Source organism: Salvelinus alpinus, chromosome 21, assembly GCF_045679555.1.
Source record: "Salvelinus alpinus chromosome 21, SLU_Salpinus.1, whole genome shotgun sequence".
NCBI lineage: Eukaryota > Metazoa > Chordata > Actinopteri > Salmoniformes > Salmonidae > Salvelinus > Salvelinus alpinus.
This window is the reverse complement of record NC_092106.1, coordinates 2217419-2232243: the sequence shown is the minus strand read 5'-3', so window position 1 is coordinate 2232243 and position 14825 is coordinate 2217419. Positions and strand designations below refer to the sequence as shown.

The window sequence follows — 14825 nt, the reverse complement described above, 5'->3', positions numbered from 1 at the left end:
ATGAAATATAATTGTAGTTTATGCCCTGCATTTCTCATAGTGATGTAGAATGCACAACCACATGAGCCAGGTGTGCCAGATATACACTGAGTGTACAAAACTTTACAAAACATCCAGGTGACATCCAGGTAAATGCTGTGATCCCTTATTGAGCTCACTTGTCAAATCCACTTCAATCAGTGTAGATGAAGGGGTGGGGACAGGTTAAAGAAAGATTTTTAAGCCTTGATGCAATTGAGACATGGATTGCGTTTGTGTGCCATTCAGAGGGTGAATGGGCAAGACAAAAGATTGAAGTGCCTTCAAACGGGGTATGGTAGTAGGTGCCAGTGTAACGGATGTGAAATGGCTAGCTAGTTAGCGGTGGTGCGCGCTAATAGCGCTTCAATCGGTTACGTCACTCGCTTTGAGACCTTGAAGTAGTGGTTCCCCTTGCTCTGCAAGAGCCGTGGCTTTTGTGGAGCGATGGGTAACGATGCTTCGTGGGTGTCAGTTGTTGATGTGTGCAGAGGGTCCCTGGTTCGCGTCGGGGTGAGGGGACGGACTAAAGTTAAGCTGTTACACCAGGCGCACCAGTTTGTATCAAGAACTGCAGTGCTGCTGGGTTTTTCACACTCAACAGTTTCCCATGTGTATGAAGAATGGTCCACCACCCAAAGGACATCTAGCCAACTTGACACAACTGTGGAAAGCATTGGAGTCAGCATGGGCCAGCATCCCTTTGGAATGCCCGTACGAATTGTGTCTGTTCTGAAGACAAATGCTAAAATCGCCACTGTACCTATCAAATCCTTGCATGTTTAGAGAAAGTGCCAAGGGTGTGCAGGGGCTTGGTTAGGGGTTTAGTCTGGGCAGGACTTGCATATGCCATTGTGGCTTTGCTGCATTGGGTTTAGTCGACTTCATATAATGTGTGCAAATGCATGCGTAATGGTCAGCTTCTCCCTTCCTCGCACCCACACAGCGGACACAAAGCATCTCCTCCACTTCTGACATCATCACCTGCATCATCCGAGACTACGTCCGAAACCTGCAGAGGCCACACCGCCAAAGAACTCAACGCCAGCTTTATCAATGTGAGTTTTTCACCTTTTCTAGCAATGCCAGTCAACTCCACACGGATGTATAGATTTTAGACCATAGAAATGGATATCCAAATAACGCATGTGTCAATGTCTTGAAAAACAAAACCCCACTTAAGCTGTAGTGTAGAAAAACGCACTCTAGAAAAGGCAGGCAACCGACCTTGACCGTAGTTCTATTTTTCAGTTGCAGTGCATCAAACTTGCATTACTTCAACTGTATTCATAGTTGGAGGCACAAACCTACATCACAGCAGGTAGCCTAGCTGTTAGAGAGGTAAGCAAGAAACCAGAGGGTTGCCAGTTCCAAATTCCTCGTTCTGCAGGAAGTGAGCTGGCAACCAGGGGTTTGCTGAAATCAAATCATTGATGCCACTGCCTATGGAACGCTGTTTGGGTCTTTGCGTGTCAAAAAAGATACACGTCAAATAAGCTTTTAATTTGACACGTCAAATAACAAAATTCTATGGAACACCGTTTGGGTCTTTGCGTGTCAAAAAGATACACGTCAAACAACAATATTTGACACATCAAATAAGCTTTTAATTTGACACGTCAAATAACACAATTCTATTATAGAATGTTGTGTGTGCTGAATTTGCACGTGCAAGCCAAGCACCACCAAACGAGCAGGATCAATAAAATGTGCAAATATTTTTGATACAGATGTTATTAGCAACTTCTGGAGTAGCTAGCTAGCTTTAGCTTGGTACCTAGATAGCACCAATGCAACCAGCCTAAAAACAATGACCAGTAGAAACTGCAGTCATTTTCAATATTCTTAGCAATGATTTAGGAATCATTGTGAGTAAGTATTCGCTAGGTAGCCACTTGTTGTTCGCCTATTGAAATTTAACTAAAGTTCAGAAAATAAAAAAGACTAGCTAGCCAGCTATTTAACCCTGTTTCCCTAAGCTAACCTTATAAACAACCACCTAGCTTCATCTGGCTAGTTAGGCTTGACCGGACCTGGTATGTGTTGTGAAGCTAGCCACAATAGTGGAATTTGCGGTTTGCCTTCAAAATAAAGGTTCCTTGTTGAAAGTGATGCAGAAGGTTAAAATTGGTGGAATCATGCCATATTTACATTTATATTTAGACTAGATAATGTTACTTAAGGATCGGCCCCTTTCCCCCCCCCCCCTGATTTCGCCTTAAATGACATACCCAAATCTAACTGCCTGTAGCTCAGGCCCTGAAGCAAGGATATGCATATTCTTGGTACCATTTGAAAGGAAACACTTTGAGGTTTGTGGAAATGCGAAAGGAATGTAGGAGAATATAACACATTAGATCTGGTAAAAGATAATACAAAGAAAAAAACATGCAGTTTTTTTTGTACCATCATCTTTGAAATGCAAGAGAAAGGCCTTGATGTATTATTCCAGCCCAGGTGCAATTTAGATGTTGGCCAATAGATGGCATCAGTGTATGTGCAAAGTTTTAGACTGATCCAATGAACCATTGCATTTCTGTTCAAAATGTTGTATCAAGACTGCCCAAATGTGCCTAATTTGTTTATTAATAACTTTTCATGTTCAAAACTGTGCACTCTCCTCAAACAATAGCATGGTATTCTTTCACTGTAAAAGCTACTGTAAATTGGACAGTGCAGTTAGAGTAACAATAATTTAAGCTTTCTGCCAATATCAGATATGTCTATGTCCTGGGAAATGTTCTTGTTACTTACAACCTCATGCTAATCACATTAGCCTACGTTAGCTCAAACGTCCCGCAGGGGACCCACCAATCCTGAAGAACTTTTAAATAGGGTTGGATTGGGGATCAATGAAATGGGGTATCAGTCTACTTAGTACCCAAGTACTTTTTTCCCATAGTCCAATAGAGTCCTCAGAATCAAAAACATACACGTTGCATTGTTTTTCCTCTGGAATAGTGTTCAATACACGTAGTTGGTTGACTGGTACAATAAATGTGGCTCAATTCACAGTGGAGTCCCGCAATAAGAGCTACGACGCTCTGGGTTTTCTCTGGGTATCACTGAGTAGACTGATACCCCATGTCATTGATCCACAATTCATAGGTAAGGCCCTATGTGCAGTGAAATAAGTATGACCCCAATGCTATTCTAAAGTCTAAAACTTTCAGTGTGATTTCAACATATTTTTGTCTAATTAACTAGCTATTGTCTTTTGTTGATTTTATATAACAATATTCTAACCTTGTTTTAGCATGATCTGTTCAATTATGGCACAATTCCACTATTTGTATTCATTTGCATCTGTCAATGACATTATTTTATTTTGAAGGCTTACCGCAAATTCCACTCTAACCCTTATTCTGGCTAGCTTCACACAGATGGGTCCGACCACCGTTAATCAAATAAGAACTGTGTTATAAATTAAGGGTATTTTAGATGATGACACCTAGCTAGATAGTTAGCTAGCTAACTATAGCTACTGAAACAGATATCGTTTTGCTGTTTTTGGGGAAGGCCATTGTTTGCATCCATCAGCTAGCTAGCTAGCTAGCTTTTTTTATGACCAGCACCGTCCAGAGTTTGGGGAAGGGCAGGTGCGCGAGACAAAACTATTTATTATTATTTTAAAAATTTGCGCGAGACAAAACTTTACCAGCGTCGTAGCATACGTATCGAGGAATCGTTATGACATGAAATACGAGTAATAGTGTAATAACTACGTAATTTTTTTAATTTGTTTTTATTCAAAATACAGATTGACAATTTACATTGTTACATCATACAAAACAGAACGCAGGTATTAACGAAAAAAATACTAAAACATACAAAAAATATCAAGTAATAAAAAAGTAAACAATTCTAGTGCAATTGTAATCACTCTGAAAAAATCTTATTATAATGATTCAGGAAAATGTTATTCTTGTTGTTATTCACTAGGGTTAATATTTTAATAAAATAGTTAAATTCAATCAAAACAATGTGTAATTTTGGTATAGAATTTCGGAATTTTTGTTTGTGTTAAGTATTTGGCCACAAGAATTTAAAAAATTCACAATCATTTCAATGGTCTTGTTATCATTGCAATAGTAACATATTATATCCTTCATGTCAAAAACATGGGTAGTGTTCATAATGCATTTAAGTCATTTAGCAGACGCTCTTATCCAGAGCGACTTACAAATTGGTGCATTCACCTTATGATATCCAGTGGAACAACCACTTTACAATAGTGCATCTAACTCTTTTAAGGGGGGGGGGGGGTTAGAAGGATTACTTTATCCTATCCTAGGTATTCCTTAAAGAGGTGGGGTTTCAGGTGTCTCCGGAAGGTGGTGATTGACTCCGCTGACCTGGCGTCGTGAGGGAGTTTGTTCCACCATTGGGGTGCCAGAGCAGCGAACAGTTTTGACTGGGCTGAGCGGGAACTGTACTTCCTCAGAGGTAGGGAGGCGAGCAGGCCAGAGGTGGATGAACGCAGTGCCCTTGTTTGGGTGTAGGGCCTGATCAGAGCCTGAAGGTACGGAGGTGCCGTTCCCCTCACAGCTCCGTAGGCAAGCACCATGGTCTTGTAGCGGATGCGAGCTTCAACTGGAAGCCAGTGGAGAGAGCGGAGGAGCGGGGTGACGTGAGAGAACTTGGGAAAGTTGAACACCAGACGGGCTGCGGCGTTCTGGATGAGTTGTAGGGGTTTAATGGCACAGGCAGGGAGCCCAGCCAACAGCGAGTTGCAGTAATCCAGACGGGAGATGACAAGTGCCTGGATTAGGACCTGCGCCGCTTCCTGCGTGAGGCAGGGTCGTACTCTGCGAATGTTGTAGAGCATGAACCTACAGGAACGGGTCACCGCCTTGATGTTAGTTGAGAACGACAGGGTGTTGTCCAGGATCACGCCAAGGTTCTTAGCACTCTGGGAGGAGGACACAACGACAACAACGACTTACGACTTACTTACCAAAGCTAAAATTAGTTTTTATTAGTGTAGTTAGACCACTGGGAACGGCTTTGATCACAGAAATAAACTCTTTGAAAGGTATTGGAAACTCTTTCAATGTTATAAATTGTTCATATGTGAGAATATTACCCTTGTTGTCGAAAACCTCAAGAACAAAGTCAATATTCCTCTCATGCCAGTTGGGGTAGAACAATGACTTATTCCTTACAGTTCATTCTGAATTATTCCACAAAAGAGCTTTATGTGGGGGAAAATTGTGCAGGAAACATATTTTCTAGGCCATTAAAGCTTGTTGGCGAAACCTAGCCAATTTAGCGGGTAATCTTTCAGGAATATAATTACATTTCAGTAAAAATTTAAGACCTCCCAACTTATTAAACACATTATTTGGAATGAAATACCATATTGAATCAGTATTGATCAAACATCTTTTCAACCAGTTGATCTTGAAAGTGTTATTTATGTCAAAAAATCCAACACTTCCGGACCGCTTTCAGCTCTTTTGTTAGAAAGGACAGATTAGAGAGAGATTAAAGTAGATGTGACGTGTCAAAATTTTGATTGATGACCCTATGTGAACTCTATGTGAACCCTATGTAGTGATGACGTGTGCATGTCTTCTGGTCAGGCAAGCCTGGTTAGGTGGGGGCTATGGGGTGAGTAAGGGTCCATTTGACAGGTCAACCGTTAATGATTGATGACCCTAAGTCCAGCTGTCAAAAAAATGATTGATGACCCTATGTTCTGCTGATGTTCTGCTGACGCGTGCAAGCCCAGGGTTTCCTGTCCTGACCCCCCTTTTGGTTTGAGGTGGGGTGGGGTGGTTGGGGGTGTGTGTGCTGAACATTTCAAAGAGTAAGGCCTATTTTATAGCTTATAGCCCTCCGGGGTTGTTGTCTAGGAAACACTAATGTCAGGGGCACAGCCTTATAAAGCCCTAGGAACAATCCCCCTGTTTAAGTCTGTACATGATAACCCCCTGAATATTAAACAAAAATGCCACCTATGCCAATTTTAGGGATGTTATGCTCGGCTTGTCATGAACCCAGTGACCAAAGCCTTGAAGAAGTTCTGTGTGAAGCTCCAGAATGTTTTAAAGGATTTTTGGGTACGAGTGAAGGCCACATTTCTTACATATTCCACCCGGAGGATTCTACGGTAAAGATATTCACAGACAGTGGCCCCAAACCCGTTTATCAGGCAAAACCTGGGATTTTTTCTCCTGCTCTGGGGATGAGAGAATGGCTAAAGATCAGGCTGGCTCTCTGTAAAATTGAACAGGTTCTGAGTGGTACACAGCTGCCGGGCTATGCGTTGGAAGAACAGGTCTGCGGACGCAGTGATCTGAAAGCTCTAAGAATCGCTTCAATGGACTATGCCCCTAATAACAAAGTGACAATTTTAGCCTGTGAATTTTATGATGGTGCTAATGCTACAAAGTCTGTCAATTCTCCTGTAGCTTCCAGAGCCTGCAAAGATGTCAACTTTTTTATTCCTGTGTTTAGTTTTAAATGGTTGGATTATCCGATTTTCATAACCCTTATGAATAAGCTGGACATTCTCTTCCAAAATGGGGAACAGTTAAAGCGCTGGGCGAGGCTTTCCTTGAGACAGAGTCAAGACCAAAAGGCCCGACGGAGGATCTACCCCTGGAGTGAAAACGTACCAAGTGTTGATGGACCTAGCAAGAGAGCCATGCCTTTTGAGGGCGAACTCGACACTGATAATGGTGGGTGGTTGCATAAGCCCCCTGGATCTGTAAGAAAGGCATCGTAAAATACCTTAATTGTGAACGGTTATAAAATGTATGTACTAAATATTTTGAATGAAATAAATGGTTTTTAAAAGCCGAATCTCACCATGTCCTGAACTCGCTAGTTTGTTCACTCTTAGCTCAGTCTGTCCCTGAGGAGAAAACTTGCTGAAAAAGACATGTGCGCGCGTGTGTGGGCGTGCGTGTGCTAGAGTGGCTGTGTGTGTGTGTGTTTCAAAACAAAGAAAACGGGGCGGGGTTTGTTCATAAATGGATATGCGTCAGCGCTCAAGGCTCTCTCTCTCTCGCTAGTCTTTGTCTTACGGCCACTTACGAATCATTAACAACATGTCAAAACATAATTTATGTTCTAGGGTCTAAAACAGAGGCTGTAGGGTTTAAAAAAAGTAAATCAGCCCCTTTTTGTCTAGAACTCCCAACCCCCAGCATCGAGGTGCTACCACACCGGTTAGTTTGTAGAATAGCCCTGGGTGTAATAAGGTTTAAACACACCAAACCCCTTGTTTGAACCAAATAACGTAGGAGTTAAATATAGCTGGGGTCTAGTCCTAAAAAACGACAAACCCCAAATGCTATGTGAAAATCATACAGTACTTTCTCTAGGTAGTGGGGGGACAAACTCTATTGACAACCGCGACCCTGTTAGCAGCGTTTTAGTTCCGATGCAAACAGCACCTCCAGAAACTCCAAGAATCGTTATCGGACTGAAGCGTTAAAAAGATAATCTGGGAAAACAGTCTAATGGATCTATCGCAAGGTGAGTTCTTGAAATAAATCTTTATATTAGATTTGGTTGTTGTGGGGAATTGTTTGAAAAGCGTGGTATGTTATAGAAATATTAAACATGCATTAGGACCAGTATGCTTACCGTATAACAAGGCAATATTAGCTAAAGTGGTTATAGCTTTAATATTGTCGAATGTTTTATAGATTCTGAAGCATTCACGCAGATACTCCGAGGTATAACTGAGCTCGAACCATCCAATGGGGCTCCGGAACAAAGTGCAGACAAACAAACGCCTACCCTGAATTGTAAACGTAAGTAAGCTCCAAGAATTCCATACATAAAAATATTTATACCTTAAAAACAAAAAGTGTGGGCATCTTATATTAAAAGTTATTTTATATGTTTACAGAGGACCTAAAGCCTAGAAGGTTAAACGAGGCCCTATGGAGCCTGAACGGTTTCTGCCAAGCATATGACTACGAGACAATTATCCCCTATGACCCGGATGTTTTTACACACAAGCCACGAACACAGGATTTAAACGGCAGGTCAAATCCCCTGGGACACGACAACGTTGTCCCCCATATTTCTAAACACCAAAGGATAATTAGTGCTCAGATCCACAGTTCCGCTTCACCCGAACAATTCTACTTGGCCGATATTCACGAGACCTCGTTCCAAGGACAAGGTATGAATCAATTATATATTATTATTTATAGCGATATTTTATTATTTTATTATTTATATATATTTTTATGCCGGAATATGTTAAAACAAGGCCTTATATTGTTTTTTTCAGGCTCAACATCTACCGAACCTGCAGATGCTGTAATACTGGCTGAACAAAGACATCAGCCCCTGGTTTCAGAACTTCTTCAGAACAGCCCTCGTCAAAAAAGCCGAGGTATTTAATTAATGTATTGTTAATATATAGGCTTATATCTGAAATGTATTTGGCATTTTTAACATATTTTAGGGTTAATAACCTATTTTTGTATGTATTATTTTTATTTCAGACTCCTCACCGGCTTATAAAGACAACGCACAAACATCGGAGGATGCCCAGACAAGCATCCCCGAGGAGGCTCCAAAGACACCAGTCAAGAAAACAGCGAAACCTGATGATTTCAAAGATTTAAATGACATTTCTGAGGTAGACGATTTGATGTTCTGTGAAGCTGCCAACCTTCTTGAATCGGCCAATTCTGTGGGGGCAACAGCAGATTCTGAAATAGACCAAGACCGTTTTTTCAAAGCGTTTACCCTGGGTTTAAAATCACGAAAGGCTCTACTCCAGAGGCGCATGTGTATTCTACTCGAACATCAATACAATCAGGATGTGTCATTCTGGCGTAGCGAGCTACCCCGTATGTTAAAAAACATTAGGGCTAAAACAAGCAAATACCGCCGTTAAAAAACACACATGTAAACACACACACATCCTTAATTAGACAAATGGCGCCCCCTATAGACCTAAGCGAGACAATTGAAACCCTCTTAGCCATGATCCCTACAGAGCTCCAAGATAAAGTTAACCATATGAATGATTCGGGGGTAATTGACATAATGACAATAGATGAAAATCTATTATCACAGATTCCCTCCGAACTCATAGACATTATTACACGTATGAATGAGTCAGGGCCTTCCGAGGAAAACATGTTATCACAGATTCCCGAAACCATCATATCTCTATTTACCCAGCTTAACGCGAGCCCTAGGTTTAATTCGGCCCCACATACACCTCTAAGACAGCCTTTAACAACATTGTCCGAAGAGTCTGAAAGCCAATATGATGTTTTTGAACAGTTGGACAAATGTCTAGCAAATCTGGAGGGGGGCGGTCTTGAGATCAGTGTACAGAACGAGAGCCCTAGGTTTAATTCGGCACCCCAGACACCTATAAATCAGCCTTTAACACCAATGTCCGAAGAGTCTGAAACCCAATACGATGTTTTTGAACAGTTGGACAATTGCCTAGCAAATCTGGAGGGGGGAGGTCTTGATCGAAGTGTACATGTTTTGCGCCGAAATAAATTCAACAATATTGAGGTTCGACAGTTTTTCAATTTCGCATGGGGGGGTCAGATTCGGGAATATGCTGTGTTTTACGTAATGCTTATGGACACTTTGAATGAACTGTTAGCTAGGATTAGAGATTATAGCGAACCTAGGGATCTCTTACAGTTGGAAATTTGTGGAGACAGTCTACAGAGCAAGGTATCGCTTATTTTACAGAATGGTGAAGCAGAGCTTGAACAATTTGTTAACCTGCTAGAACGCCTTGTTCAGTCAAATTTAAACGTGCTAGCAGATAGGACCCTCGAACTTGTAGTACAATTAGTACGGCAACCACAAGGGGGCGGGGGTCAGAGAAGAAAGCTCGATAGTCTAATGCAGTCCGAAATCATAAGCAATAAAAGGGCCTATCTCATAAACGTTCCCAATCCAGGTAATAAGCTATGTTTTGCCATAGGTTTGGCCCACTTACTCAGCCCAGGATGTACTGATCAAGCCGCGTTACAAAAAGCTCGAGAGCTACAAACTGCGGTGGGTCTCGGTATACAGGATGCTGTGGCTTTCTCAGACATAGTCAAATTTGAAAACTTTCTGAACATCAAGATTGTGGTTTTGTACCACAGTAGGGCTAATGACGCTCTCCTCAAGTTCCAAAATATACCCGAACCACATCCTAAGACTATGTACTTTTATGTGCAAAATGAGCATTACTATGCCGTAACTAACATCACAGCCTTTTTAGGCGCTCCATATGTCTGTCCAGCCTGTCATACCGGCTACACACGCATGGGGGGGCACTCGTGCCGTTACAACTGTTCAGTATGTCTGGATAAACATTGCCCTATGCAGCCGCTAAACTTGACCCCCTGTGCGGATTGTCACCGCACATGTCGTTCGGCCTACTGTTACGAAAAACACAAAACTGAAACATGGCATCCCAAGGCATGTAAATCTGTAAGCAGTTGTGACATTAACAAGAAATGTCCAAAATGTCATTGCAATTACAACCTTAAAATAGATAGCCCTAAACCTCATGTTTGTGGAATTATACACTGCCCAATCTGTAAAGGTCCTTTGAAAAGCAGAGACGCGGAAGTGGTTCAAGAAGTAACACATGAGTGTTACATTCAGCCCTTGGCTGAAGATGAACATACAGAGAAATATGTGTTTTATGATTTTGAGACAAATCAGCAATCAGGGGTTCATTTGCCTATTTTTGTGTCAACCATGACTTTCAAGGGTGAAAAGTGGTCGGCCGAGGGACCCAATTGTGCCCGGCTCTTTCTAAAACATTTTAGAAAAGCCCAGTACAGAAACTTCACGTTTATAGCTCACAATGCTAGAGCCTATGACGCCTATCTGCTTCTGAACCCTTTGATACAGCAAGGCGTGGCCCCCAGTGTCATAGCTCAAGGGAGTAAAATATTATGCTTTGTTGACCCCGCCTTCAAACAGAGATACATTGACAGCTTAAGCTTCTTACCCATGAGATTGGCTCAAATGCCAGAGGCCTTGGGTTTTGAAAACTCTGTCAAAGGCTATTTCCCTCATTTCTTCACATCTGAGGAGAATCTACATTATATAGGATCTTATCCAGCCCCCGAAATGTACGGGTGTGATCAAATGTCTCCCAAAGAGCGGGAGAGATTCTTGACATGGTACGAGACCGTAAGACATGGCACTTTTGATTTCCATAAAGAGATGGAATCATACTGTGACAATGACGTTATTATACTTCGTGAAGGATGCCTCAGATTCAGAGAAGAGGTAATCAAAGATGCGGGCATTGACCCCTGGAGCTGTACAACTATTGCATCAGCGTGCATGAAAACCTATCGTACACACTATCTAACTCCTGCATCTATAGCTATCCCATCGCCAGACAACTACCGACGCCAATTCAAGGCCTACTCTAGTGGTTCCATTCAATGGTTGGAGTACTTGGCCCAGGATAAAGATATTTTTATCCAACATGCTTTGAATAGGGGGGAGAAGGCTTTTGGGCCTTACCATGTAGATGGATACACACAGATTGACGGGGTTGAGACAGTGTATGAGTACAACGGTTGTTTCTTCCACGGTTGTAAATTATGCTTTGTCCCCCAGGCCTTGTGTGTCCTAACCCAAAAGACTTTTGGGGAAATGTATCAAGAGTTTCAAGACAAACTGAATTCTTTAAAGGCTACTTACGGGTTAAAAGTTGTGGTTTTGTGGGAGCACGAATGGACAGCCCTCAAAAAGGCGGATCCTAGTGTTAAGGCCTTCCTTACCCATTATGACCCTCCAGAGCCCCTGGAACCGCGACAGGCCTTGTTTGGAGGCCGGACCAATGCTTTGACATTGCGTTATGTAGCTCAACCCGACGAGACAATAGGCTATGTAGATTTTACATCCCTATATCCTCATGTAATGAGTTCCTCATTCTATCCTATAGGGCATCCTGAAATTATTCACAGCGACTTTGACGAACCCCAAAATTATTTTGGTTTAATCAAAGCGACTGTCTACCCTCCTAGGGGTCTGTTTATACCTGTGTTGCCTTACAAGGGTCCTAAAGGAAAACTTTTCTTTCCCCTTTGTCGCACATGCTGTGAAAACCACAACCAGGAAAACCCCTGTGATCACACAGATCAAGAAAGAGCACTGACCGGTGTATGGGTCACTGTAGAATTCTCTAAGGCTTTAGAGAAGGGGTATCGTGTGGCCAAAATCTTTGAAGTGTGGAACTTTTCCAGGAAATCAGACACACTTTTTAAAGAGTACATCAAAACCTTCTTGAGATGCAAGCAGATGGCTTCAGGCTATCCTGCATCGGTCACAGATCAAGAAAGTAAAGACCAGTACATTCAAGACTACCATGACAGAGAAGGCATACTTCTTGACCCTGACAGAATAGAGGTCAACAAAACCAAAAGAAATGTGTCGAAATTGTACTTGAACTCCCTTTGGGGGAAATTAGCGCAGAGATGCAATATGCTAACAACTTCGATCATTAAAGACCCCAAAGAATTTTTGGAATTTGTTTTTTCGGACCAATACGAAATTTCACATTTTTCCTTCTTGAGTCAAGACATTGCCTTGGTGCAATGGAGGCGCCACCAAAAGTAGGTTCTACCCCCGGGTAATGTAAATGTGTTTCTTGCAGCATTTACCACAGCCTATGGCCGCCTTGAACTGTACACCCTCATGGAACAGCTTCAGAGGCGGGTTCTTTACCACGACACAGACTCTGTGGTCTATGTAAGCAAACCGGGGGATTGGAACCCCCCACTTAGCAACTATCTTGGGGGTTTAACGAGTGAACTCGAAGAGGGTGACCATATTACAGAATGGTCCTCATGTGGTCCAAAAAGCTATGCTTTTAGGACTAAAGCCAATCACGTGGTGTTGAAAGCCAAAGGCGTGACTCAAAACTATGAAAATGCCCCGCGTGTAAACTTGGAATCAATCACGCGCTTGGTCGAGGGGTTCGTAAAGGACAAGAATAGTGACTTGGAGATTTTGAGCTCCTACAACAAAATAGTGAGGGATAAAAAGGGGTTCCATCTAAGAAACGCACCACTCACTAAAAGATTCAGGGTAGTCTATGACAAGAGACAGCTATTGCCTGACGGTACCACATTGCCCTTTGGCTACTGACTTATGCTACAAGCCCCAGTGTGTCTTAAAGCTTAAGATATTATGACTGCTGTCGAGGGTTTTGACCCCCGTCTACAATTGCCTTTTTCAGCATTAATTGCAGGCCCTTCAAACAGTGGTAAAACTTTTTTTGTAAAAAGTATTTTAGAGAATTCTGAACATGTGTTATCTCAAAAGCCTGACAATATTGTATGGTGTTATTCATGTTACCAACCTCTGTATGATGAATTATTGAAGACAATAAAAATCAAGTTTGTTGAAGGAATACCCGATTCTCTGTCTGATGATGAACTTCTCCCCCCACATGTAAATAATCTGCTGGTTTTGGACGATATGCTATTTGCTGGTAGCGAACACCCCGAAATTGCACGAGCTTTTACCCAATATACTCATCATAGAAACCTGTCCGTGCTTTACTTGGTCCAGAATGTGTTTCACCAAGGTAAAAATAGTCGGACCATTAGCTTGAATGCCAACTACATGGTATTGTTTAAAAATCCTAGAGACAAACTGCAAATTAGCACTCTAGCTCAGCAGATGTACCCTGGACGGAAATCATACTTTATGGAGAGCTATGAGGACGCTACCAAAGAGCCATTTTCTTATTTAATCGTGGATTTAAAAGCAAATACTCCAGAACACCTTAGGCTACGTACAGGGCTGTTTCCGGGGGAGAGGCCTGCTGCATACCTTCCTAAAAAGTAAACGCTATGTCTCTGCGTTTAAAAAGAAACCTCCCCCTCTTGAGAAGGCTAGTTGGGTCTACAGCTAAAGAACGGAAGGCCATCTTGGGTCGCTGTTCTTCAGATCTCATATTAGCCCTATGTGAGATTGCTTTGAATCTTCTCAAAGGACGCATTCCACTCACCCTGAACCAATTGAAAAAATTAAAGAGACAAAAGACCGCGATCAAACTCTTTGCCAATAAAAGGGCCAGTCTTCAAAAGAAAAGACATAGTATACAACAGTCTGGGGGTTTTCTTCTGCCTTTACTAAGTATAGCCGTGCCCTTCATCACCAGCCTTATTGCGGCCAGACGTGGGGGTTGAACACGCGGTGTGATGGCCACTAAAATGTACTTGGTGCCTCAACAAGAGTTGGATAGACTTAAAAAACAAATGCAGGGCCCCGAAAATATCAGACAAACAGCTGAAAATGATTTGGATACGGCCATGAAGGATGTCTTGAACCGAAAAGGATTGAACCCCTATGATAAGATTCAAAAATACACAAACCTAATGCAAAGGTATTTGACTCGGGTAAAACAAGGGGAGAGAGAGACTAGCCATTTAACCCTTTCCCTACCGGACCCTTTAACAGATGTCGAACCTAACGAGAGCCCGGCCCCTGTAAGGCCTGTACCGGCGATCTTACCTAGTGGAGATAATATGTCTGGTGAAGCTCAAATGCCATTTGAAGATAAAGTTATGCATGACCTACTGACACATGTCCCGTTACGTAACAGGAAGAATGTTAAATACATTATGAACAAGATAAAAGACTCAAAGGGGGTAGCTGCTTGGAACGACTCTGGAGAGTTTATCCTTCAGGGCTCTGTGGTTAGGGGGTCCCATATGCAGGACTTGCTTAAAAGTACCACGGCTGCCCACAAGGTTGCTGAGGACCGAAGGCCTCCAGGATGGCGTCAGTTTCTTAAGGCCCTGGCAATCCTCAACATTCCCCTCTCGGGT

At 42.3% G+C, this 14825-nt stretch overlaps 1 protein-coding gene across 1 annotated transcript; it reads left to right on the top strand.

Annotated features, from left to right (window-relative positions):
* Positions 1-7008: 7008 nt before the first annotated feature.
* Positions 7009-8975, top strand: LOC139547559 (uncharacterized). The gene is made up of 5 exons (XM_071356453.1): positions 7009-7506; positions 7680-7787; positions 7886-8164; positions 8276-8380; positions 8493-8975. Exons 1-5 carry the CDS (start codon positions 7491-7493, stop codon positions 8888-8890), a joined length of 906 nt encoding a protein of 301 aa, XP_071212554.1. The 5' UTR covers positions 7009-7490; the 3' UTR covers positions 8891-8975.
* The last annotated feature ends 5850 nt before the right edge of the window (positions 8976-14825 follow it).